This window comes from Larus michahellis, chromosome 6 (assembly GCF_964199755.1).
Source record: "Larus michahellis chromosome 6, bLarMic1.1, whole genome shotgun sequence".
NCBI lineage: Eukaryota > Metazoa > Chordata > Aves > Charadriiformes > Laridae > Larus > Larus michahellis.
In genome coordinates, this window is record NC_133901.1 from 72,420,349 (window position 1) to 72,444,835 (window position 24,487).

The window sequence follows — 24,487 nt, forward strand, 5'->3', positions numbered from 1 at the left end:
GACCCGGCGCCTCTCCCCCTTCCGGCGGCGGCGGCGGCGGCGGCGGGGCCATGGCGGCGGGGGAGGTGGCAGCGGCGGGTTCCGCCGAGCAGTTCCAGCAGCTGCTGCAGCAGAAGGATGGGTGAGCTGGGGCGCCGCTGGGAAAGTGAGGCGGGGGGCGGCCGGCCGGGCGCTGAGGGAGCGGGGCCCGCCGCCGCCGCCGCGCGTTTAGGCTGAGCTCGGTGAAAGGCCGGTGTTTGCTGAGGGAAGCAGGCCTGGCGCTGCCTCAACCTTCCTGGGGAAATGAAAAAACACCAAACCTATAGATCTGAGTAGAGCTGCGGGTTTGGTTTTTTGAGAGTTTATTTTTTTTAAGCACTCCTCTTGTGAGTCTCTCGGAGGGCTGAGGCGCCCGGACGGGGAGGTCTGCGGCAGCTGCAAAACCTGCCTCAGTGGGCTGACTGGCAGGAAAATTATGCAAAACAGAACTTTCATGCCACCCAAGAACTTTCTTTTTCTCTTGAGCTCTAAAGTGTCACCAAACCAAACTATTACTGTACAACATTTTCAATGAAAACAGCAGCGTTAGGTTGTTTATTGACAAACAATGTGATACTTAAGTTGCTCACCTCTTGTGTGACAGAGCTGGTTTCTCATTAGTCTGGTTTTCTGCTCTAATGACGAGTAACAGGGCTCTCTTTCCATTGGCGTCTCAGCATGGGCCATTGGTTCTCTGTAGCTACTGGGTAGTGGCTCTTGGTCTGATATTAGCGGTTTTGGGCACTGATCTATGGGGTAAAACTGTGCACATGCTTCACTTTGGTAGGCAAAAGTCGCAGTAACTACTACTGCAATTAAAGACGAACAGGTACTCACTGGAATGCGCTTTACTGAAGAAAGACGGGTTTGGTTATGAGCTTTGCTTGTTTGTCCTGTTGAATCAAAGGTGTGGTAACTATTATTATATCTTTTAATCCACTAGCTGAGTATGTATTTAACTAGGTCTTGTAAGGCACGTTAAAATTGCTTCATCAAAAACATTCCCACATCATTTAACTGCTGTGTTAGCAAGTGGCCCTTAAACAAATAAGGAGAGAAAGCCAATTGAAATGAGGGGTTTAAAAAGAATGATGAAACTACCAGCATCACATTCTTAAAGACAGCATAAGGAAACACGGAAAAGTTTTTTGATTATGGGAAGAAAAAACTAGATTCTTTGAAACTTGCTGCTTGACTTTCGGTTTTCTTTTCTGGAATTATTTTTCAACTGAATTGTTGTGTGGGAACATTCCAGAGGAAAGTCACACTCTCACGCTCACTGAGACATACTGAAATGAAAATGGCTTTGGGAATAAATACAATATTTAGAAGTTATTTTCAACAAAACCCTCAGTATTTCTATAATTTCCTTTGTCCACAGAACATCATTCAGTTTTCTCTTGAATGGACTTGATTATTTTATGCATATTTGTTTGGTCCTAAGGTGAATTGATAGTACTGATAACTCTCTTCCTCTGCTTCATTTCAAAATATTTGGCTTTGTTTTTTGTTACTGCTAGGAAACCAAACAAACCTGCACTAAGAGCATAACAGATCCCTCAAATCATGGATATATTTTTTTTAATGATCTCCCTGTTTCTGGATGGTGGTAGAACTTTGAAAAGATACATTGGCTGACTTGGGGTACCTTCTATATTTAGATTATCAAGTGAATTTGAAAAGTAATGCTGTAAAAAAAAAAAAAGTAGTTTTAAACATTCACTTAATAATGTGGGAAAGGAGAAAATTTCTTCAAGGAAGCATTTTTCTTGTGAAAGATAAAGCTTATGACAAAAGATGTGCTGAATTTTTAAGGCTAGGCCTAATGCTATTTTACTGCTAATTTTTTTTTTTTCAAATGGAATTCCTGATTTTTCCAAACTAATAGAGTTACCACTAATCTGCAACTGTCAGTGTTTTATATTAACACTTAATTTCATAACAGTTCTTGTTTCAGAAAATTAATCTTTCTGACATCAAGTTATTAATAAGCTTTGTGTTATGGAATAAGTGTAAATTTCAAGGTTTAATTTTTTTCAAAATGCATCTGGATAATTTTGAAGATTTCTTGCTCTGTAATCTGTTGTGTTACTTGGACTATGCTTTAGAAAAATCAGCTTGTAAAACCACGTGACTTTGGCTGCCTGTCAGAAAGATTATAAATACTTGAAAAATACTTGTATTTTGGCCCAAAAGTGGCCTATATAGTAATTATTTTATGGATGTTGCTATCAGACAATGTCTTACTATTTTGGCTGTGCAGTCAATAGACTCTTTGTTTTAAAGGTATACTTTGGAAGTCTGTCTCAACCATTTTTTTTTTTTAAATACATTATAGCAACAAGACTTTGGGCTTTTTGTTTCTCCACAGAAAATGCATGATACCTCCATCTGATTTTTCTTTTGCTACTGAAGTTTACAAAAAGTTATATTAATGAAATCTAATTTTATTTTTGGGCCCACAGGTTTTCCTCCAAAATGTGAAATATAAAATGATACAGGAAGAGAAACTTTGGGACTTGTCATAAGCTTTTTGTTACAATCCTCTTTTGTAGCTAATAGTAGAGTATTTAGAAATACTTTATGTAGAATCACTTACGCATTTCATTTTGCTAACTCTCTATTTTCTTCCTCTCTTAATGTTTTAAATTACTCTGGCTATTTTTCAAGTTTATTTTAAAGTGCGCAGATACCAAGAGGGCAGCCTTAATTGCAAAATCAGATGTATTCTGTGAATGAATTTATCACCTCTCCTCCTCCTCCCCCCCCGACACCCTTGGTGAAAATTAATTTAAAGTATGTACTTCGTGAAGATAAAAAGTAAGTGCATTGCAGTTATATGTTGGTAAGGAAAGGCTCCAATGGAATGAGGATTAAATAACTATGAGATTATTCCTCCTCTACTTGTCGTGAGCTAACATTCATGTGATCAGATGTGTCCCACTATGCATCCTAAATTAAACTGAGCACTTGTGAAATACTTCTTGGCAGCAGGGAAGAGTATGCATTCCTGCCTTCAGTTAATGGAAGGAAGACGCACCTTATTTATTACTGCTTTGGCCTGATGCGTAGCCACTACTACTTATGTTCTCTGTTCTCCTTCCTTCCGCTATTTTTTTTTTTAGCCAGTGGAAGTATTCTCTTGTCCTCCTTGTAGTCTAACAAATGTAAAAATTATGTTTTTAGATGTACAGGCATTGTGCAGTTGCAATGACAGCTTGACAGCTTCATTCTCTGTAATTGTAAAAGGTGTAGTAGATCTAAGTAGATTAGACTGTTTTGTCATAAAACTTGATTTAAAAAAAAGTATATTCATCCTTGATCCACTTTTAAGAACTTCTCTGAGCTCTAAATGGTGTAAACAGCACAGGTGTTATGTGTTAAAATGATATTGGAGGGAGGTCTCAAAATTGGTACTTCAAATGAAGGGTGTGATGAACAAGTACAGGAAGACCAATCCTGGAGCAAAGCTCTTGATAATTCGCTTCATCAGAGCTTGGTCTGTCTTCTGAAATATTGAACTGCTGCTGCTTTTTCAATTTTAAAATTTTCTGTCTGTTGTGGCTGGATATTCTCATACATATAAATGACTCCCCCCGTCTCCTGACCTACCTAATTATTTTCACCTTATTACTTTGTGGCAAAATAACGTTGGTTGCAGCACGGGGACAGCACTTCCAAGTGCTGGTCCCCATTGGCTCAAAGGTCTTAATTAAAACGTGTCTGGCTGAGCTGAGAGCTGTAGTGATGTTGGGAAGACCTGTCTGCTGTCAGGGCAGAGATAAAGCTCCTGCAGGACCTGCCTGTGCTATAATCTGCCTCTGCATTTACTCTGTAGCTGGGCTCTGCGAAGAATATTGCTATAAAAGTTTACATGCTGAAACACAGTTTTGCAGTTAAGGTTTTACTCTGAGCAGTGAGACATAGTCTCAGCTTTCTCAAGAAGTCCATATCAAATCCCGTTTATAAGTAAAGAGTCACTTAAGTGAGACTTTACTGGGGTTTAAATGTCAATTGTGAGCAGTGAAATTGGTTCAAAGAAGCGTACAGCTACTTTGTGGTAATTAAAAAGAGATGGTTTGCCTTTGGGGTCATTGCTGCTGGTGACTCATATAGAAGAGTGCGGGAAGAACCTATACAGGTGACAGCCCTGGAGAAGATGTCCTGGATTGTTCTGGGCTCAGGTCTAAATTTGCGAGGCTGGCACTTACAGAACAAGGCAGTTCTATTTTTCCACAATTTCAGTTTTTACTAGTCTGTAAACTCTGCCAGTCTTAATGAGCTTTCAGAGCAGAAGCATGCTCTGACTCATGGCATAATAAAAAAAAAAAGAGGCTATCCTATTATATTTCTACTGAAATTTTCTAGAATTGCTTTGGGAAAGCGAGTTTATGGATTTTAAAGTTCTGTGTCTGAATTGAGTTTAGCACTGTATTCAGAGTGCGTGGTCAGATAACACAGCTTCTGTTCCAATATGAATGTCATGCTGCCTGCATAGCCATTAAAATTTGTACTGAAATTCCATTGTTTCCATTATTTAGTAATAAAAGACACTAAAAGCTTCTACAGTATGGTTGTGTTGATTTGTATATCTCTTTCTAAGTAGATTAAACGTAGTAGATCATATGGCTTTTATTCTTTATCACATATTTTGTAGTGGTTTTGGCTTCAGCAAACCTGGAAAACAAATCTGAAAATTAGATGCAAATATCTTATTGCTGTTGTCATCATGAGGACTACAGTGTGGTACCCAGTTTGGTGGGATTTCTGTTCATGCATGTGACTCCTCTTCTTTAAATGCTGTGTATAATTAATACCAAACATTCAAGGAAACTGTATTGAAGCTGGAAGAGGAATAAGAAGCTGAAGCCAATAAAAGCATAAAATAACATTTTGGCATAAGGATACTGTATCTTTAGAAAAATCCCAGTAGCTTTGAAAAGTTACTACCTTATTTCCTGGATAAGTAGTAAAGAGGCAATAATGGCTTGGGAAGAGAAGAGCAATGGTGCAGGCTCTAGGGTGAAGATGCTGAAGACAGAAATCTTGCCCGGGCAGAGATGTGGGATGCCCGAGAACTGGGCTCAGTGCTGCACCCACACGTGCTTAAGATCTGTGTCCTGCAGTGTGTGACTTGGTCTGTAGTGTTTCTGCTTGTTCTTCTCCCTGGCTGTCATTCATATGAAGTGATCTCTTACTATCAAAATACAGGATGTTTTTCTTTGTATTGCGTTACCTTGACAGTGCTGGTTGGGTTTTGGAATGTTTCGTCAAAAAGCATTAAAGTCTTCCTCAGTGGAAGTAATAGAAAATGTTCCTGGTTTTGCTCATTTAATTTTCTTTTTTCTCAGGAAGATGGTGTGGGTGGTGGGTTTTTTTGTTTATTTGTTTTTTGTTTGTGGGGCTTTTTGGCATGACATATATCAAACTTTTACATTGCATGGTTTTTTTCTTAAAAATAAATGCTGTTACTCTTTTTTTTTTTTTAATAGGTCCCTTGTAGTTGTCCATTTTTGGGCACCATGGGCTCCTCAGTGTGCTCAAATGAACGAGGTTATGGCGGCACTAGCAAAGGAACACACGCAGGTTACATTTGTGAAGGTAAGTCAGGCAGTTAAGCTTGTTTTAAATAGAGGAGAGCCATTATTACAAAGTATGAGTAAAGTAATTCAAAATATGGGTAAAGTTATTTTTGAAGTTCCTTTATGGCTTCACATTTAAAGATGCGAGTTGAACATATGAAAGAGATGCATCAAAAATCTGGGATGAAAGTTCTAGGTTCATCTTTCCGAACTTGATATTGCAAGCATAAATAACACCTTCATTTTATTGTGCTGTAAAAAGAAAAAAAAAAGTCTACTGAGATATGATGATGGATTTTTTTTTTCACTAGCTGCTCCATCTAACAAATAGGCTTTTAAATTTCTCTGTGCGTGCAATGTGTCAATCCTTCAGTTCTGTAGATAGCCACGTCTTTAAAGCATGATTTTGTCCATGGATTTGAGATTAATTTGGCAACACTGTTCTGTTCCTGTGTGCTGGAGATTTCATTTGTTCCTGGGATGTTAGTGCTTAGCTAAATAGATCTCAGAATTCATAGAGATTTCTGTCTGATACTAAAGATGAACAGGAATCTTTATGAAGTTTAAAGGAAGATAAATATAAGTCTGTGCAATATTGTCGCTCTGAGATGACAGCCGTATGGTGCTGGGTGGTATAAACACAAATGGGATGCTATATTTTTGTGAGATTGTCTGCACTAGTGAGAAAATAAGTGTGGAGGGAAAAATGAATGCACTTCATCAACATGCTGTTCATTTTAAAACAACTTGCTCTTGTTAATGAGACACTTCTGTGATTATGAGGGCAGGGAGTAATGGAGCAGCCAGCTGTGTGTGAGTGTTTTAATTTGATTTCTTACAGCCTTTAGGTTTTGTGACTTTTTTTTAATGATTCCTGTCAGTTGGTATTTCTCTCTGTGAAACAGAAAGACAGAGCTATTTTAATGGTAGTATTTTATTACTTAGAGCTTCAAAAGACTAATTTTCAACATTTTGAAAATTCAAGATGCTTAAATTTACATAGAGTTGCTATAGCTTTTGGGAAGCCCAAGAAAACTTGAAAACTCTCAGTTACCTCTTTATTATTCATATTAATGTATTATTTATTTATAACCCTTATTATCCAGCTGTAATTTATTTTTTAATAACATGGTTCTGAAGTGATCAAGTTTTGCAAAAGTAAGATAATGACACCTTCCCCTCCCTCCCTCCCCCCCTCAGCTTTACTTGTTTAGAGAAAATAAGCTACTAAAAGACTTGGGTGCATTTTCTTTATGTTTTTTGGGGGGAGGAAGGGCTCCTCATGGGGAATGTATTTGATTTTGGAAGTTCTTTGTGGGATTTTGGTCTGTATTCCAGAATAGCCAGAGTCTGCCTTTTAATTGGCAAGAACCTGTTAACTCATCAGACGGTTACAGATGACTGACCAAGAGTAGCGTACCGCCTTGCAAATCATAAACAGTTACGTTCTAGAATACAGCTAAGGAATAATGAAATGAACTTCAAAATTGTCAATAAATCTTGAAGTCTTTCTAAATTCAGTTTCTCATTTTAGTTGCTGCATAGCCTAACTTTAAGATCCTTGGCTTGGTTAAAATGAAAGTGTTGTCTATATCCAGAAGCAGTTAGAAACACTTTTTTGGAAAGTTGTACCAATAAAAGCAAGTTATTGAAATATGAAATTAAATCTGTTCTCTGTGTGTGAACCTCACCAGAGTGGAACATAAATATCTAAGTAGGAAATTTCACTGGAAAAGAAAATTAATATTATAGGTAGAAGTCATTTAATCATTTGCCACTTGAAAGAGAATAGATAATTGGAATCTATTTACCATTTTCAATTTATAGCTTTGGTTTCTCTGTTGATCCTGTTGGAGCATTGCCTTACGGGAATAGGGGTGAAGTTTGGACTCTCACTTCTGACTTATTCTGCAGGTATCCTTCTGGATTTAGTGGGTTCATTAAGAGCCTATATAGTTGGAGCAAATCAAAACATGGTGTAATGCTAAAATATTCAGAGGTTCATTACGTTTCAGTTGATAGTGAGAACAGTCACAGTATTTTCTAAAATGCGTAAGGATGCATTTTCTAAAATGGGGTGCAGGCAGGAGCAAACGTAAGTAGTTCTGTCGATGCTTGTTCATGAAGTGTCACTGTATGGTTTGTCAAATAAAAATTTGAAAGGCTTTTTCTTCTGTACGCTGAATTGTAGCTTTCTGTTTGAAACATTTAGATTTATTACTGCTTTTTTAACCATTAACTCTGCAGCTGTTACAGAGCTAGTGTCCTCATATGAGGTCTTCTACCACTCAAGTAAGCTTTTAGCCTATGCACAGAAAACCACAAGTTTGAGTTAATTAGAGGGTATATTTTCCTGGCAAATTACTGCATTATATAATTTCAAGGTATGCATTTGGATGCTGGATAAGTTTAGAACCGATAATCTCCACAAGCTGGCCACTCAATACCCAGCAGCCTTGCAGGAGTTAAAAATAAAATTTAGTAGACATCAATAGCTTATTGAAGAAACACTCCTTTTTTCTTCATAATTTGCAGAAGGCTGCAAATGTCAGTCATGATGTACTGCCCCTTGAAATTAGTCAATAGAGCAAACAGCAAGAATTGCTGTGGGCAGAAAATAAGCACTGTAATCATGACATAACTGGGGTCAATGATTTATGGATTTCAATATAGTAGTAGCTGCATATGATTGAAAATTTACTAGGTCACTAGTGCACCAAAAATTTTATTCGTAGCCTCCGGGCATCTTTTGAAATGTGCAACAAAATAAAAACCTCTGAACCTGTTTTGACACTGTGTAGGCTCAGTGGATGACATGCCAACCCAGTGAGTCTCATTTAAATGCAAATGTGTCACAAACTTCTGCATCAAATCCTTTTTAAATGTATAAAATGCCTAGAAGAACATTCCAGACAGGATTGACATCTGCAGTCAAACTTTAAAGAAGATTATGAAAATAATCTTTTTGTTTTGTTTTTTCGTTGTTTTTTTAGCTGGAAGCTGAAGCTGTGCCTGAAGTATCTGAAAAATATGGAATTAGTTCTGTTCCAACGTTCTTATTCTTTAAGGTAAGAGGAAATGGATTTAAGAGAAAATGGATTCCATGTGGACTCTTAATACGTATACTTTTTTAATACAACTACCAGAAGAGCAGAAACTTAAGAATCAGTGAAAAAACAGTTATGTATCTGATTAAAGTCTGTCCAGTGGAACCTAAAAAAGTAGATAGAAATGGCTCTTGCACTTTATATGTAACATTTCAGAGCTTTGTTAATTGTATTGGATTCTTATATAGTTCTTACTTTAGTCGTCGTACCTTGTACTGGGTCAAAAAATTTTCAGTAGTGTTTCCTTGTCTAGCTATTGTTCTGCAACATGGCAGAAACCCAAGTGAATAATCTTTCGGTAGAAATGACAAGTCTGTTTGGGTCATGCTTGCCTGCGATAATAAAATTCAAAAATATTTTCTTTAATAAATTCTGCTGATGGCAAATTTGCTGGCATTAACAGTAGCTAGCCAACAGAATGGTATGAGTCTTGGAACTAATGTCTGGCTAAAAGATCAATACACTAATCCACCCTGCATCTGAAAATCTATACTTTATATGGTGGTTTTACTATTTTTTTATTACGTTACAAATTCTGAATTTAATCCTTCAACATGAGCCTGTGTTTTGGTTTCCTTAGAATTCTCAGAAAGTTGACAGATTAGATGGTGCGCATGCCCCAGAGCTGACCAAAAAAGTGCAGCGTTACGTGTCCAGCAGTTCCATTTCTGCTGGTTCTAATGACAGCGCAAAAGAAGATCTTAATGTCCGTCTGAAGAAGCTCATCAACGCTGCCCCTTGCATGCTGTTTATGAAAGGGTCTCCAAAAGAACCTCGCTGCGGTAAGGATATTTGGAAGTTCATATTCAATGTAACAGCATTTGCTTTGGGCTAGTTGTCAGATTTACCCAGTTTTGGGGAGATACATCCCAACAGTGGCCTGTACACCTAGAAACATTAATGAAAGTATTTTCATGTTGCTTATATACAGTTAGAGGATTGCTGTTTCCTTAGTTAAATTTTGGAAATGGAATCGCGGAGATTAGGGGCTTTCTAAGGAATATGAGATGCGCAATGCTATCCTTGAACTCGGGTACTTTTCCTGAGGCAGTTCAATGCTTATTCATGATATGTTTTGTGTGTGAAGTTACAGGTTGAAAATGTAAAATAGTCTGAAGAGAACATTTCAACGCAAGGAATAACAATAATTGACTAACATTGGGGATTACTGTTGCCATTTGGAAAAAGAAAATAAAACTATCCTAGCTGGTAGAATTGAAAGACCAGTAGCATGTTTCTGCTACAGTAGAAATGCCTTTGCTTAAACCTAGTGCTCTCAGCCCTTGCTCTCTGTGCAGAGTGCCTGGTTCCTAGCTAACTTGAAGTGTTGATCTATGTGAAAAGCACATGAACAAATGTTAAAACCCCAGATTTTTCAGTACTGTGAAGCTGCCGTCCTTCTGCTCACACAGTCTTGTGAAGTTGCAATGCAGAACTGTTTTTGCAGGGTCTTCTGTGGTGAGCTGCAGGTAAACAGAAGAGTGACACGGATGTAGGGTGGGGATGGCTTGACCAAACAGCACTGCTGGCAGCTCTTGTTGGGTTATGGCTCCTCTTGTTCCAGTGTAGTTCTGGCGGCATCATTTTGGCAATTAACAACACAACACTTTCCAGGTTGTTTCCTTTGAGTGTAATCCTTGCCTACGTTTGTTTAAATTTATCTTCAGTTGTCAGTCTGCTTGTAGCCCACCAGTCTTTTTCTACCGATGTCTTACAGAAGTGAATATTAGCTGCTGGTTCTGTACTGTTTTTTTTCATATACACTTGTTCCCCAAGGCCTGTATTCCATCTTGAAAAAACAAGGACCAAAAAGCAGCATGGAAGAACAACAATTCCTCATCTCCAGAGTTTACTTGAAATGAGAAGACTGAAAATGTCTTATTCTGGGGGCGGTGGCAATAAGACATAATTATAAAATTCTAAAACTGAGGGAAGGAAAAGGCAATGGGGAAAAAAGTTGCATTGAGTTCTTTTACCTCCTTTCTCTCCCCGAATTCGTCTAGAGATGAAATGTTGCAACTTCTACTGTCACTGCTCTGCAGGAGATGACCAAGACTGGATTACTTTGCTCAGAAACATCTGTCCCATGGGGCAGATCATGTCAACTACGTTGCGGGACTACAGAGATGAAGGGATTGTGAAACGTTAACGGGAGAATAAGAAAAGGGTTAGCAGTAGCTAGCTCCTCACAGCCAAGCTCCTGACAGAAAGGCCTGTGGCATATATTTACAGAACCAATAAAGCGATAACTACTCAAAAAGCTAAATTGTCGTGCAAAACCGCAGTTATTTGTGTCTAAAAGCAAATAATGAAAACACTTGTTTTGTCCATCTGTGCATGTATTACAGTAGCATGCACAGGCTTGAAAGATTCCTCGTAAATGATTCTCTGTCATGGCAGAGATGCATGTGAACTAAATGAGTTTAAAACATTTTGAGAAGGGAAATGAGGACTCGTGGAACTATTCTTTTTGACCCCCTTCTGGTAGAGGCTCAGCCGGTGCAGCCTGGAGACAGAGCAATGCTTCTCGTGTCTGGTCAGCAGTCCACGAGTGCTTGGTTCCAACTGGTGGCATGCTGTGGTGGTTTATTGATACTCACATAATCGCCCAATATCCTTGTGGTGTGTATGCACTGCTGATGTCCAGCCGTGGAAGATCTCACCACAGTTTTGAGTATTAAATTCAGTTAACAGTTTCAAGTGCAGACATCCCCCTGTAGCTGCTTCCTGTGCTTTCTGGTGGAGTGTGTCCAGGAGGGTTCCAAAAGAAACTGGGTAGAGAACTATGTGAAGGAAAACAGATGAAATAGTGTTAAAGGACCTAGAGAAACTGAGCTTACATGTTCTGTCCCTTTATTTTAATGCGGAAGGATTCAAATTACAGTATCGCCATGTACTGTTAAATGGGGGGGAAGTCCTCCAGTCCAGGCTACTTCAGGTTGATGAAGCACTTGCTTATGGCTTGTGTGCAGCTGCTCTTATTGCCTCTGCCCTCTGTACCAAAGTGTGCTTTCAGCTACTTTAAAAATGTTTGCATGCCATTTTACAATCTGCTTTTTCAGATGTTGCTGTAAAAGGGTTAGAGAAATACGAGGGGAGGTAGAAGATCCTGTAGGTACTGAGGCTTCCCATACTGTGTTGGGCTTCTACTGTATTGGTATCTGCACGCACTTTTTTTTTCCTCCTTTTTCCCTTTGTAATTGAAGGCTGCTGTTTCATTTCAATGCATTAATAGGTTGCAGAATCACTTCAGTAGAAGCAGTTTCAGAAATAACCGCAGATCTCAGAACTTTTAGCTTGGGATTTAGCAAATGCCTAATGAAGTTCCATCTATTTAAATAAAGATAATTCTGTATTTGTTTGTTATGGAACAATACAGTTATAAGTGCGTGAAGGTTACATACCGACATAGGGATTTATGTATAATTTGGTAAGAATGGAAATTTTGGCTTGTTCTGAAGTACACTTGTGAAGTGCATCCATTGATATATCCTATCACACCTGTATGTACTATAGCACTGCTCTGATGAGCTCCTAATATTTATGAGCACACTTGGGGTCTCTACAGTTGAGGTTATTCCAATATACGTGTGTTAAATGAGACCGTATGGGATGCTAATATGACACTACTGTTAGTGAACCTGCCGTGATTGCGCTGCAAGCTGTTTGGCAGTTTCCTGGCAAGCTGGAGGAGCAGAGCACGGTTCTGTCTGTGTCCCTGGTGATCACAGGCAAAAACCACAAACCAAAAAAGACATTGAGGCATCAAGGTTAACGATAGTTAGGTACTTCATCATAAACTCAATGTGGAAAGTGATTTAAGAGTATAACACAGGTTCATTTGCATGTCTTAATATGATAAAGTAGATATTTCTTCACAATCTTTCTGTTCTTACATTTGATGCCTGGTACCCCATGAAAAGTACGCAGGAGGTACTTAACCTAAATAGGTGTATGTATTAAAATTGGAGTATTAAATAGTGCAACACACAAAATCATCTGAACTTACCTCTTAATTTTGCAGTTAAATACCGTGCCTGCTTTAGTCTGCTGGGGTAGTTTCTAGCAGTAGTTGGGAGATGTTAGTAAGTTGAGTCCATTAAACTTCTGGAACAGACAAAATTCTCCCCCTCTACTCCACTCTCGTGAGACCCCACCTGGAGTACTGTGTCCAATTCTGCAGCCCCTTTTATAAGAGAGATATGGACGTGCTGGAACGTGTCCAGAGAAGGGCCACGAGGATGATCAGAGGGCTGGAGCACCTCTCCTATGAGGACAGACTGAGAGAGCTGGGGTTGTTCCGTCTGGAGAAAAGAAGGCTCCGAGGAGACCCTACAGTGGCCTACCAGTATCTTAAGGGGGCCTACAAGAAAGCTGGGGAGGGACTTTTTAGGATGTCGGGTAATGGTAGGACTAGAGGGAATGGATTAAAACCAGAGATGGGTCGATTCAGACTGGGCGTTAGGAAGAAGTCCTTCACCATGAGGGTGGTGAGACACTGGAACAGGTTGCCCAGAGAGGTGGTGGAAGCCCCATCCCTGGAAGTTTTTAAGGCCAGGCTGGACGGGGCTCTGAGCAACCTGATCTAGTGGGAGGTGTCCCTGCCCAGGGCAGGGGGTTGGAACTGGATGATCTTTAAGGTCCCTTCCAACCCTGACAATTCTATGATTCTATGATGAAAATCTTTTTAAAGGTGAAGGTAGTTCAACGTTTTGTCAAAGACGATATGGATCTGTTATAACAGTAGTCAGAGTAATAAAAATAGAATTAAACAAAAGGAGTCATGCCTGTTTAAAGGTGAAGATATTTTTGAATTGTATCTATTTTGATACAAATAGCAGACTTGCACTGCAGTCTCTTGTGCAGTTGGCAAGTAGGGGGAACCCTATCCAGCAGTGGATTCTGGCGTCTTCTTGTAGTTCGTTATTTCTTCATTGGAAGAGCCAGCTAAGCATAGCGTAAAGCCAGGTTTGTCCCCTTGGCTGTGTATTTACTGGCAATTGTATGTGCTTGCTACGTATGTTGTATTATTTCAGTGGATTCGTTTGGACTGTGGTAGTGTTTTATTTGCTTCATCAATACTGTGATTTATTTAGGGTGCTTTTATTGTGTAGAATCTGGAGTGGCATTTGTGATGGTCTAGATAAACACTTAAAACGTTTGGTTAGCAGTTTAATTATTCCTTGTAATGCCCGTATGGCATTTCTTCAGAAATTCAACCTAAATCTTTTGTTATGAAAGTAAAGCTGTTCTGGCACTTTATCCCTAAGCATAACGCTTCCAGACTGCTACCATAACCCTTCGAAACGAAACACAACCAATCAATCTTTCTAGTTTGCATGTAATTGCCTACAGCTAAAATAAAGCTTTTTTTTTCCCCCCAGTTCCTTACAGTAGAAATGAGTTAATATATTGGCGATGGAATAACCATCAGCAATCAGCCTTTAGCTGTTTACTAATGAACTCCCAGATGTGTGAAAAATTTCAGAATCTGTGTTTTACTTCAGGCTGTACATGAACTTAACACTTCAGTTGTAAAAAGAAAAGCAACTTAGATGCCATACATATAAATACTGCTACTTCATATCTCAATAAATTGCAGATCATGAAAACTGCAGAAAGCTCTAGTAAAAATCCATATTTCAAAAACTAATAGGTGGTCTTGCAAGCTGAAATCAAAGGTTATTTTTCTATGGCACTTTGATTCTTTTCCCATTTAAAGCTTCTTTGTTTTTTGTATTCCTTTATTAAACCCTTTAAGCATTGCCTTTCCTTTTTTTTTTTTTTTAATATTTGTATAGAGGTTTTCATTTGTCTGTACAGCATTTGTTGGAATTCTTTGAGGGAATTGGTAGGATTGCAAGGGCATTTGAATCCAAAACAGAATGAGCTGGCAAAGATATAAATCACACATTATTATCGCATTGATTTATGGACAGATTCTCATGGATCCTTTTTGCAAACCATACGGTAGTGTTGTCTGGGAGGCTTCTACTTCCTTAGAGGGGATGTGCATTAAAGCAACAGTGGCAGGTGTTGAAATACTTCAGGATAAAGACCACGTGTTAGAAATGAAGCAAAATTCCAAAACCTTTCAGTGTGTTGCAGTGTGCTTAGCATTTTTTCCCTGATTAGCGTGATTTCCATAGCAGAGCGAGTAGGTTGTGGAGGAACAGTGGAGTTGCGAATCAGGATTTCATCGTCAGTCCTAAAGATGAAGTTATTGGCTTCCTTGTGTTGTGAAGTCCAGCAGACCCCTTCTCATCCGTTTTCTTACGGGGTAAATACCTGCAGAACACTGTCAGACATCCCGTAGGTCCAGGTTACCCCCGGACCCGGTGACGTGGAGGGCGCAGCCTGGGTGTGGGTGGTGTGTACGTGCAAGTTTTGTTTTTCAAAGTGATTTTGAAGACTTTCTGTAGAGACTAATGCTTTAAAGAACCATTTGTCATGGTTAAAAAAAAAAATCAATTTAATGTTTCACTTCAATGAAAATGGTGATTTTAAAATAGAGTAGAAGGAGAATTGTTTGAAAGGGAAATTTTGTGGGGGTTTCCCCCTAGTATAAGAAAATCTGGGTGATTATAGACTGTAAATTCTATAATAGTAAAATTTTTATACATATAACTTTTTACAAATAATATGGGTTTTTTAGGAAAAAGATGCTTGCTTAGAGAAAGGAGAAACTTTTTTTCTAAGGTTGGCCACTTAAATAAATTTAGAAAATCTGGATGTTTACATCATAATATTCAGTGCTTAATGTCCTGCTGAGATAGTGTAGGACATGATGAAGATCTGTCATAAAGGTAAACAACACATGGTGTGAAAGTGTCACAAGGGTAGTAAAATAGTACTAAGTACTCATGTGAAAGTAAAGGCTTTAAAAAAATAAAAAGGAATCTGCCTTTTAGCATAAAGTAGGAAAGGACATTCCCTTAAAGCAGAATAGTAGTAAACATTATAAAAGCCAAGTTTCTAAGTTAAACTAGTGACACAGTGGTGGGGTTAAATCCCGGTTCCCACTTTGCGTGTCCAGGTTTGGCGTGGGAGAACCTTGGTAGCAGCTGGAGGAAGAAATGATGGGGGCAGAGGAAGAGATGTGCAATTAGAGGAATGAAAAGGTGGCTACTGAAGGTGCTGTTGTGGCCATGGATAAGATTTTCTTCTTTATGAATGCTAAATGAAGAAGAGCTGGAAAAGACATAAGGACAAAAAGCTGGAATGCATTTATCTTTGCTCTAATTGTATGTTGGAACAACAGAGATATGTATATGAAGGTTACTTACTGTGTTCTCTCTAAATAGAGTAGCACCAAGCTGTCCATGTACTTTGGTTTTCTAATCCCCATAATAAATATAGGTTTTGCCCCTTTATAATATTTGACGATATTGATAGAGTGAAGAATAACACACTGTTTTGAAATTACTGTCTAGAAGAATTTCATTTTTTAAATGTGTAAGGTTTAGTACAGACATGGAAACGCTCCGTTTAAAATGATATGTAATTCCTCTTTTTGTGTTTGCAGGTTTCAGCAAACAAATGGTGGAGATATTGAACAAACATGGTATTTCATTTAGCAGTTTTGATATTTTTTCTGATGAAGAAGTTCGTCAGGGGCTGAAAACATATTCTAATTGGCCAACTTATCCACAGTTATATGTAGCCGGAGAGCTTATAGGTGGACTTGATATTATCAAGGTTAGAAACTGAGAAATTCTTAATCTTGTTAGTTGTCAGAAGCATGTTTTTCATACTTTTTACATCTGATTTTTCTTCTCCCCAATCTCCCTAGGAACTTGAGGCATCTGGAGAACTGGACACAGTCTGTCCAAAGGCACAGAAGTTGGAGGACAGGTGTGATGTATTATGTCATTACTTTAAGGGTGCTTGTTTTTGAGGTTTCCTGTATGTTCATTTACGTAGGGGGAACCCCTATATAAATTCCTGTTCTTTGACTTTATCAGAAGTGTGTCAAAATTTTCTTTAATTACAGAACTCCTGCAGTTGTTTAATATGTTCCATCTTCTATACAGTAAGCATCACTTAATATAAAGCTACACTGTTATATCTGTATTAAGCTATACTGTTCCAATAGGCTTTACTTATTGTATTTGTAGTTAGTTAACTTTTAATTATAGCAGGAATATATAGATTCATTCTTGTCTCTCTTTTAAGAATTTATTCTTTAAAGATAACTCAGTCATCTTTTAAACATTAGTAGCTTTTATTACCTTTATTTGGCATAGACTTCATAACTACGATGCCACTGGAGAAAATACCTAGGCTTGTCTCCTCATTTTTCTTGATTACTCATGTCCTTCAGTTCCTGTTCTCTTTCACCTTGGCACCATGAATATATGCTGCATCAGTAGGAAGTGTGTTGCTTCCCGAGTCGGATGTAATATCTAGAAACCAATTTGTCCTCCTCTGACCTTCCCATTTGAAGATTCGCTCGTGTTTGAAATTCTGCTGTGCCCCAGGCAGTCAAGCTCCAGATATCCAACAAGTCATTCAGCTTGAGAAGTTGCTCGTAGATGTGGCTTTTTTTCCCTAGTTTTTGGGTGAATTTTGTGTGCCATTAAGACATGGAAAGGGGAGCTGGTTTACCAAGAAGCTGGCCTGTACCTTGAAGGCAAATGTCTTAGCAGAGATCCTCTCTCGCCGGCTGAGGGTGGTCAGAGAAGTTTTGGAGTGCTCTAGGTGGGACTGGTTCTGGTTCTTTTGCCTTCTCAGCACAGTGGAAAAATAATTTAATGCAACCCATTTTGGTACGGTGATAAAGTATACTTACTTTCACCCTTGTTTGTTTATTAATTCCCGTTTTAATTTGTTCTATGGCTGAGGTTTCCCTTTTGTTACTCTAGTAGTGTAACTTGTAAATTGTATCACCGAGGCCACAAAAACCAATCACTAGGATTTGCCATTTCAGATTAAATTATAGGCAAAGAGATCGCCTCAGTGTGGCCTTTTAAAAATTTATTTTAGAAAGCTTCCGTTAGTCTATTCCTTCCTTCTTGCTAACTTGCATAAGCTACAACTTTATTGAATTCATACGTAGGGTTTTTTTTTGCTTTGCTTAGTCTTTTTGGGGGAAAGAAGGTAATGTGAAATGTCCTCTGCTTACGTAATGTGTTTTAATGGATGGAAATTGTTGGTATAGCTCAAGGCCTCCCTAAAGGAGCAACAGTGGCGTCTTTTGCAGAGGTGTTTTTGTCAATTGTATCAAATTTGAATGTGAAAACGGCCTGAAGGCAAACTGGCTAAAAATTCACTGGGCAAGTCAGAAGTAGCTGCTTATTGCCTAGCTTGTTCTTCACCTTTTAGTAGGAGCTTGTTTCTTTATTAGCTGAGGTTTGTTTCTGGTGACAATTGGAAAGTTCTTTCTATGGCACAGGTTAGTTTTTCTTTGAAGCTAACCTCATACTTAACTTCTGAGCAACTGACATCTCTTTCAAACCACATTCACTCCATCAGTCACTCACAAGAAAAATCCTATGAGGCACCAGCTCAGGTTACTGCCCTCACCCATGCTGACGCTGTTGGTGTTGCTGTTGCTTTTTAGCGTAGAGACTTCTCGGTTGGAAAAACTGTTTTGAGGTTTACATGTGCAAAGACTGTAAGTCACCAACCAAACTTTGTTTAGTTCAATTTTTCAAAGACCCTGGATTCTCCAGTCTAGAATCTTTTTGCATTGTGCGAGTCACGCAAAGCGACCTTTTACAGAAAATGATCACTTGTTACACATTTTACAGAGGGTAGTTTGCCCATAGCAAGAAACTGTTGGACAGGAGCCTTTGCTAACTTTTCCCATCAATTGGCACTGAAAGGCCTTCCTCAAAGGAGGGCAGTGTCTGCGGGTTGTGTGGGTGGACCAGAAATGGACAGGGTACAATGGGGCAAATTCCTGAATTTCAGTAGTGGTAAGTCCTTAATCCATAAGCCCACAGATTTTATGACTGATGGACAATAGGTATGGCTCTTACTCGGCAAAAGACGTTCTCTCATGGAGAATGAGAAATGCTAAGTATTATCATCAGTAAGTGAAAAAGCTATACGTCGGTAAATATAGACACGGTATTTAAAATATCCTAAAACGACATTTTTCCTTATACTTATTGCTGTTTGGTACTTAGAGGTCAAGCTAGAAAAGTAAATTGTTGCTATGAAAGTAACAGGATTGTTCCAGTTCTTTCACTAGAGTTACTGTAAGTAATCTAAATGAATAGAGTTACTTATAATAAAGCTTTAAATGTATTGGTAAAGGTGTAAGTTTCTGTCTTTCCACTTTTTGTTTTCCTGTCAAAACAAAGCTTGGGGTAATGACTGAGCTGTTTTATGTCTTTCTGTTTCTTGCCTTCTGTAGGCTTAAAATCTTGATAAACAAAGCTCCTGTGATGCTTTTTATGAAGGGAAGCAAACAGGTAAGATTAAGTTTTATTTAAGTAAGTTATATTACATTATATTTCAACAGTTTTTTAAACAGTGAGATACCTTCTTTTCCTTGCTTTCCTTGCTTAATGAAATTTAATGGTGCTGGGAAGTTAGTTACTTGTCTTTTTATTTGGTGCTTCTATAATCCCTATTCTACCTGATGGAAGTGTATTGCTAAAATGCTGTGTAAAATCAGGGAATTTGCTGCCCTGCAGTGACGTCTGTCAATTGAGCTGCAATTCAGGAATGAATGGAAGAATTGGGCATGTCTTTTCAGTTTAGTTATTGATTGTCTTTGCAGATAATGGATTTTCTTCTGATGTTCGGAGTGCTCGCCTCTGATGGCTATCCGACTTGAGGCATACACTTTGATTAGTGGCCAGAACTTTATCTCTGGACGCATGTTTCTTGAAACTTCCCTCTGACCTAGTTGGGTTGGGTGTCCTGTCCTTCTTAATTGCTCTGACTTTATTATGCTTTCACAACTGCATTTGAAAAAGGCTGCTAGATATTTTTTTTAAGGCTGAAGTATAATGCCACATGCCATAAATGATCCCATCTTTTTCTCACACGCATGGAATGGTCTATGCCTGGTGTCTTTCAGCTGCACTTAATTACGTTGCTCACTGAAATAAACCTAGCGACTGCAGACAGACAACTGCTAACAGTGAGGATTAAAATAATAACAAATGACTGTAAGGCGAAAGGTCAGTCTGTTGCTTTGTGCTGCATACTCAAACAAAGTAACCAGGGGATAAATTGTTCCCTTCTGTAGTTAGTGATTGCGTGTTGTGAGAGGCGTTCATAGGGTATTTTTTAAAGGGATGCAGCGGTGGGGGACTGAGCTCGTGCATGTGACTCCTCTTTCCATTTCATTTGCTCATTTGTTCCCTGAGCCTTCTCTGGGTGTTAGCAGCAGACACTTTTAGGGGTGTAATAGGCTGATTCACTAAGCCATTTCATAGCCACTGGAACCCTGCGGGTTGTGCTGTCTCACTGAAACAGCAGTGATGAGCTGGTTGGGCTCAGGTCTTCTAAACACGTGCACTTCTGTCTCCTTCAAAACCTGCATCTTGCCTAAAGACAGGAAGACTTCGGGCAAATTACTTAACAGGTTTTGCTTTTGCTTGAGCTACTGATGGAGTGAAATCACCAATAAAAAGGGATAGTCCGGATTAAAAAATCAGTGTCTAAAAAATGATGGGTGTTCTATGCCCTTATGCTGCTGGTATGAAGAGTTTGCAGTAGATACTTTCAATTTTTAATTTCAGTTGGGAGTTGCTGTACATGCAGCCTATTTATCACTTGACCATAAGTTGCTACTCTCACCAGAATGGAAAGTAAAGGGTATCATATGTCTCTAAATAAATCGTCTATTTTACAAATGCATATAAGGCATTTATACCCATCCTACCTGTAGCTTTGGCTTTCTGAATGTTTAGAAAATAATCGAGCCTAACTAGTTTTCAAGGTAGTATTGCCAGACCTGGGAAACAGATTCACGTTGTACATTTCATGCCGCAGCTGAGGAAAGCATGTAATATCCTCAAGTTTTCATTTATTTCAGTAGAGTATATAAAGAGATGTTCCATACTGTTTAAAACTTAAAGAATATAAAAAATAATGAAAAAGGGATTAGCAGGATTGCTCATCCAGTAAGGTCATCACTAGCAATAAATTGGTAATAGCTTTAGTGTAGCTTGAGGACCTGGAATTTTGTGGATTAAATATAGGCAATATATGTTCTAACACGTGTGTGTTTTGTGTTGTAGATGGCAAAATGTGGATTCAGCAAGCAAATTATAGAAATCATAAATAGTACTGGGTAAGTAAGTGGTTATCTATCTATCTTTGTTGCTTTCTTTTTTTAATTTGGGATGTCAGTTCTGTTTTACAAACTACATTTCATAAATAAAGCGTTTGGAAAATATTAGTGGAAGACTTCCCCAAATATAATTTTCTTGGTTTAAGAATATTTTAAAGTATCTTTATGTAAAAGCCTGTAGTGTAAATCGCTACCTATGCTCGTTTGATACCAAATCAAATGTGGTGTGTCAGATATTACGCTGCTTTAGCACTGCTACGTAGTGATTGTCTTGCTTGGATTAAGGAGTTTATTGCAGTGAACTCTTTCTTTTTTTGCTGTGCTTGTTGACATGAAAGCAGTCCTTCCACTCTGATAAGCAACTCTTCTTAGAGAGGTCCCTCTTGATCTATTTCCTTAATCTCGAAGCCTCTCATGTTACCTACCCTCAGTTTTCCTCTTCAAAGCAGTTCTTTCTGTGGCAGGAGAGATCAGTATCCTCTTCCTTTGAATAAACACCTGTTTCATTTCTACTGCTATGTAGAGGTTAAGCAGTTTTCTTGATTACCAGATGTTAGAACGGGCTTTTTGAGATAATAGATCGCTATATATCAATATACAACTCGGAAATAAGTAGCAGTTACAAGTGTTCGTTGTCACTGGCCCATGCCCACTTGCAGGTTATTGAAGAGCGCTGGGTCTTAAAATACCGGGAATTGTGTACCAAAACTCGTACATGGACCGACCAGAAATCAAATGTACGCAGGGGTTTTATTTTTGTGTTTTTTCACACGTGGTATATGAAGATGGTGAAATAGCTGCAGCTGGTTGATTTCCTTAATAAAACCCTCTAAAGTACATGTGTGTGTCCTTTTGTTTGTTTTTGTTTTTGTTTTTTTTTAAAAAAAACCAACAAACTAATAGAGAATGGAATTACTTTGAACACATTTTGGCCAATTAGAGCCTAAGCTACCCAGCTTAATTTTTTACTGTATTATGCTGTCATCTGTGCGTTATAAGAAGCTTCCCATGAAACTAGACATTTTTTACATTAGCTCTTGGTGCATAAGGCATTGACTTTTAACCTCTTCTTCACCGTTAATTCTGAGTGATTTGGAAGCAATCTTGAAAACATACCCATTTTGAATTTTTGAAGGTCTTGCATTGAAAAGCTCCGCAGTAGATGACTTTGTTGTTGTTTTTTATAGTGTTGACTACGAGACATTTGACATCCTGGAAGATGAAGAGGTAATGAAGTTTTTCCGTCATTGAAGGCTTCGTTGTTGCTTTTACTGAAGTTGAAGTTTACATTTAAGTTTATTTTTCTAGGTGCGGCAAGGATTAAAAACCTATTCAAACTGGCCAACGTATCCTCAATTATATGTGAAAGGTGAACTTGTTGGAGGGCTGGATATTGTTAAGGTAGGAATGGGAGAATCTTGTTTGGGATGTAAATGGACAGTTTGTTTAAAACTGTAAAAATGTTTTCTGCCCATAATACAGAAATACCTGTGTAGTGGCCCTAGATCCTGAAACCGAATGACTTGGTTGCTTCTACTGTGACTTCTATTAGCTCAACATACAGTTGAAAGGAGCTCTAAATCTCTGCCATTCTCATATGCCAAGATTTAGCAGTGAAATGTATTTTCTTGACAGCGGTCAGTTACTGTTACTGTAAAGACCATTTTTACCCCATGGGTGCATTTTTACAGGTTTCTCTTCCTAGTTTTACTTCTGACATTGGTTTTCTCAAATAAGGTGGGCGAGACATTTTTTTCCTGGCGAACAGTCTCATTTCTGGAAGAAAGTAAGGTTTTATTGTAGTTGTTTGAACAGACCCTGAAGCAACAAAAATAGATCTGCATCTGTTACTGTGGTTTTTGATTTTTGTAACAGAGCAGGCACAGTGTTCTAAACCCCAAATACTCCTGAGCCCATTCTTGTCTGAATGTTTTATAGCCAATTCCTCAGACATTGTAACTCCTGGGAAGATGCAATCAATAAATCTCATTTAGTTCTAAAAATACTGGTATTACTTAAATTATATAGATTACTTTAATTTTATTTATTTAACAAGTGTGTGGGTTATTTCAGTCATCAGTAAGTATAGTCTTGGGCATTGCAGAGATGCTGCAAGATACTTCTCTCGATGGTATTTAAATATGTCTGTTTGCGTTGTTGGGCTGTATTCAGTTTACACCGGCTAACTTGTATGGGTAGATGAATGTTGTCAGTGTTTTAAAATGCATTCCGTAATATAGCATAATATGGAATAAAATTGAGACAGTTGTTTCTCTTGAGATGTGGGAAAAGAATGTATACTCTACAACATGTTTGAAAACCATTCTCTGGTCTCTTTAGTAAGTTAACAGCCTTGTAATTTGAATTTAAATCAAGATAATATGAGCAAGCACCCCTTATTTAGAATTTTTACCAATCTTTTACCATCTTGTTTGTTTTAATGTGTGTTACGAATAAAATCTACCTATGAATGGTCACTTTTTCATTTTATGGGAGGCATTTTGGATGTCTTACAATTTTGTGTATGCCTAAAATACATCTTGAATTACATCTAGAAGGAGGTATACCGGGGGATTTACCTGGTAAAGTTGATGATAACCAATTCTTTTGAAGAATCTTTTCACTGAATAAGTTTCCTCACTTACTGAATAGACAGAAAATAGAATTTAAATACAACATCTTGAACTTCAGTGTCTTGGTCAAGAGGGACCTCTAGTGGGTCGCCTCCTGCATTCCCTGATAGCCCAGGAATTGATTCCCTCTCCGCAAGCTGTGCCGATTGAAATCCTGTTAGCATCATCACAACACGTATGTAGAGAGTAATTGCTCTGTGTATTTCTTTACAGGAACTAAGGGAAAGTGGTGAATTGTTGCCTATTCTGAAGGGAGAAAATTAATGGAAAAGGACATCAATGGGAACAGAAATACTTTGAACAATTATTCGTTTATAGATTATATTGGAGCAATATACAACTTAGCCCTGTGGAACCCATCAGGATTAAATAAAGACCGTTTATGTACTCTGTGTATTTCAGAAGACCATGCTACGTATGAAAATGTGTTTCCAGTGAAGATACAAAAATGTCAAGATCTTCAAATTCAATTAAAATACAATGCTAAAGAACTTTGGGTTTGTTGTTACACTCTTTCTGTGTATTCATTGCATCTAGATGTTTAAGATTTGAATAACGACACCACTATCCATTGCAGTACTATATAGGACTAAATTGCCTTTTTTTTTTTTTTTTTGGGCTCAGCCCTCATTAGGAGGATATTAATGGGTATACCTCTGTGGTATGGAGCATAATAATTTTCTGTCCCTGTTAATAATTGTTTTCATGTCTAGTGAGCAAGAAAAATACTATTGAAACCTTAATCCAGTGCACCATTAGGAAGTTGTTATTAATGAGTTTCAGCTGTACACTATGCATCTTCATTATCCAAGTAGGTGCAGTAATTGTTAATTTCAGATGTTCAACCTATTTTAACATAGCTTTTTGGACGTATTTAAATTACGGTGGAAA

The 24,487-nt window shown here is 38.2% G+C and overlaps 1 protein-coding gene across 1 annotated transcript; it reads left to right on the forward strand.

Annotated features, from left to right (window-relative positions):
- The first annotated feature begins 2 nt into the window (after nt 1-2).
- Nucleotides 3-24,092, forward strand: GLRX3 (glutaredoxin 3). The gene is made up of 11 exons (XM_074590285.1): nt 3-121; nt 5,511-5,619; nt 8,594-8,668; nt 9,288-9,489; nt 16,233-16,405; nt 16,500-16,561; nt 19,071-19,128; nt 20,911-20,963; nt 22,151-22,190; nt 22,272-22,364; nt 23,810-24,092. Exons 1-11 carry the CDS (start codon nt 51-53, stop codon nt 23,858-23,860), a joined length of 987 nt encoding a protein of 328 aa, XP_074446386.1. The 5' UTR covers nt 3-50; the 3' UTR covers nt 23,861-24,092.
- Nucleotides 24,093-24,487: the final 395 nt, after the last annotated feature.

What these genes read in the sequence shown, in the direction of transcription:
- GLRX3 (XM_074590285.1), top strand. Translation starts at nt 51, where the DNA reads ATGGCGGCGGGGGAGGTGGCAGCGGCGGGTTCCGCCGAGCAGTTCCAG. An exon ending in GCACAGAAGTTGGAGGACAG is followed by an intron (nt 16,562 to 19,070) that starts GTGTGATGTATT and finishes TGCCTTCTGTAG; the next exon opens with GCTTAAAATCTTGATAAACA. An exon ending in GAGGGCTGGATATTGTTAAG is followed by an intron (nt 22,365 to 23,809) that starts GTAGGAATGGGA and finishes ATTTCTTTACAG; the next exon opens with GAACTAAGGGAAAGTGGTGA.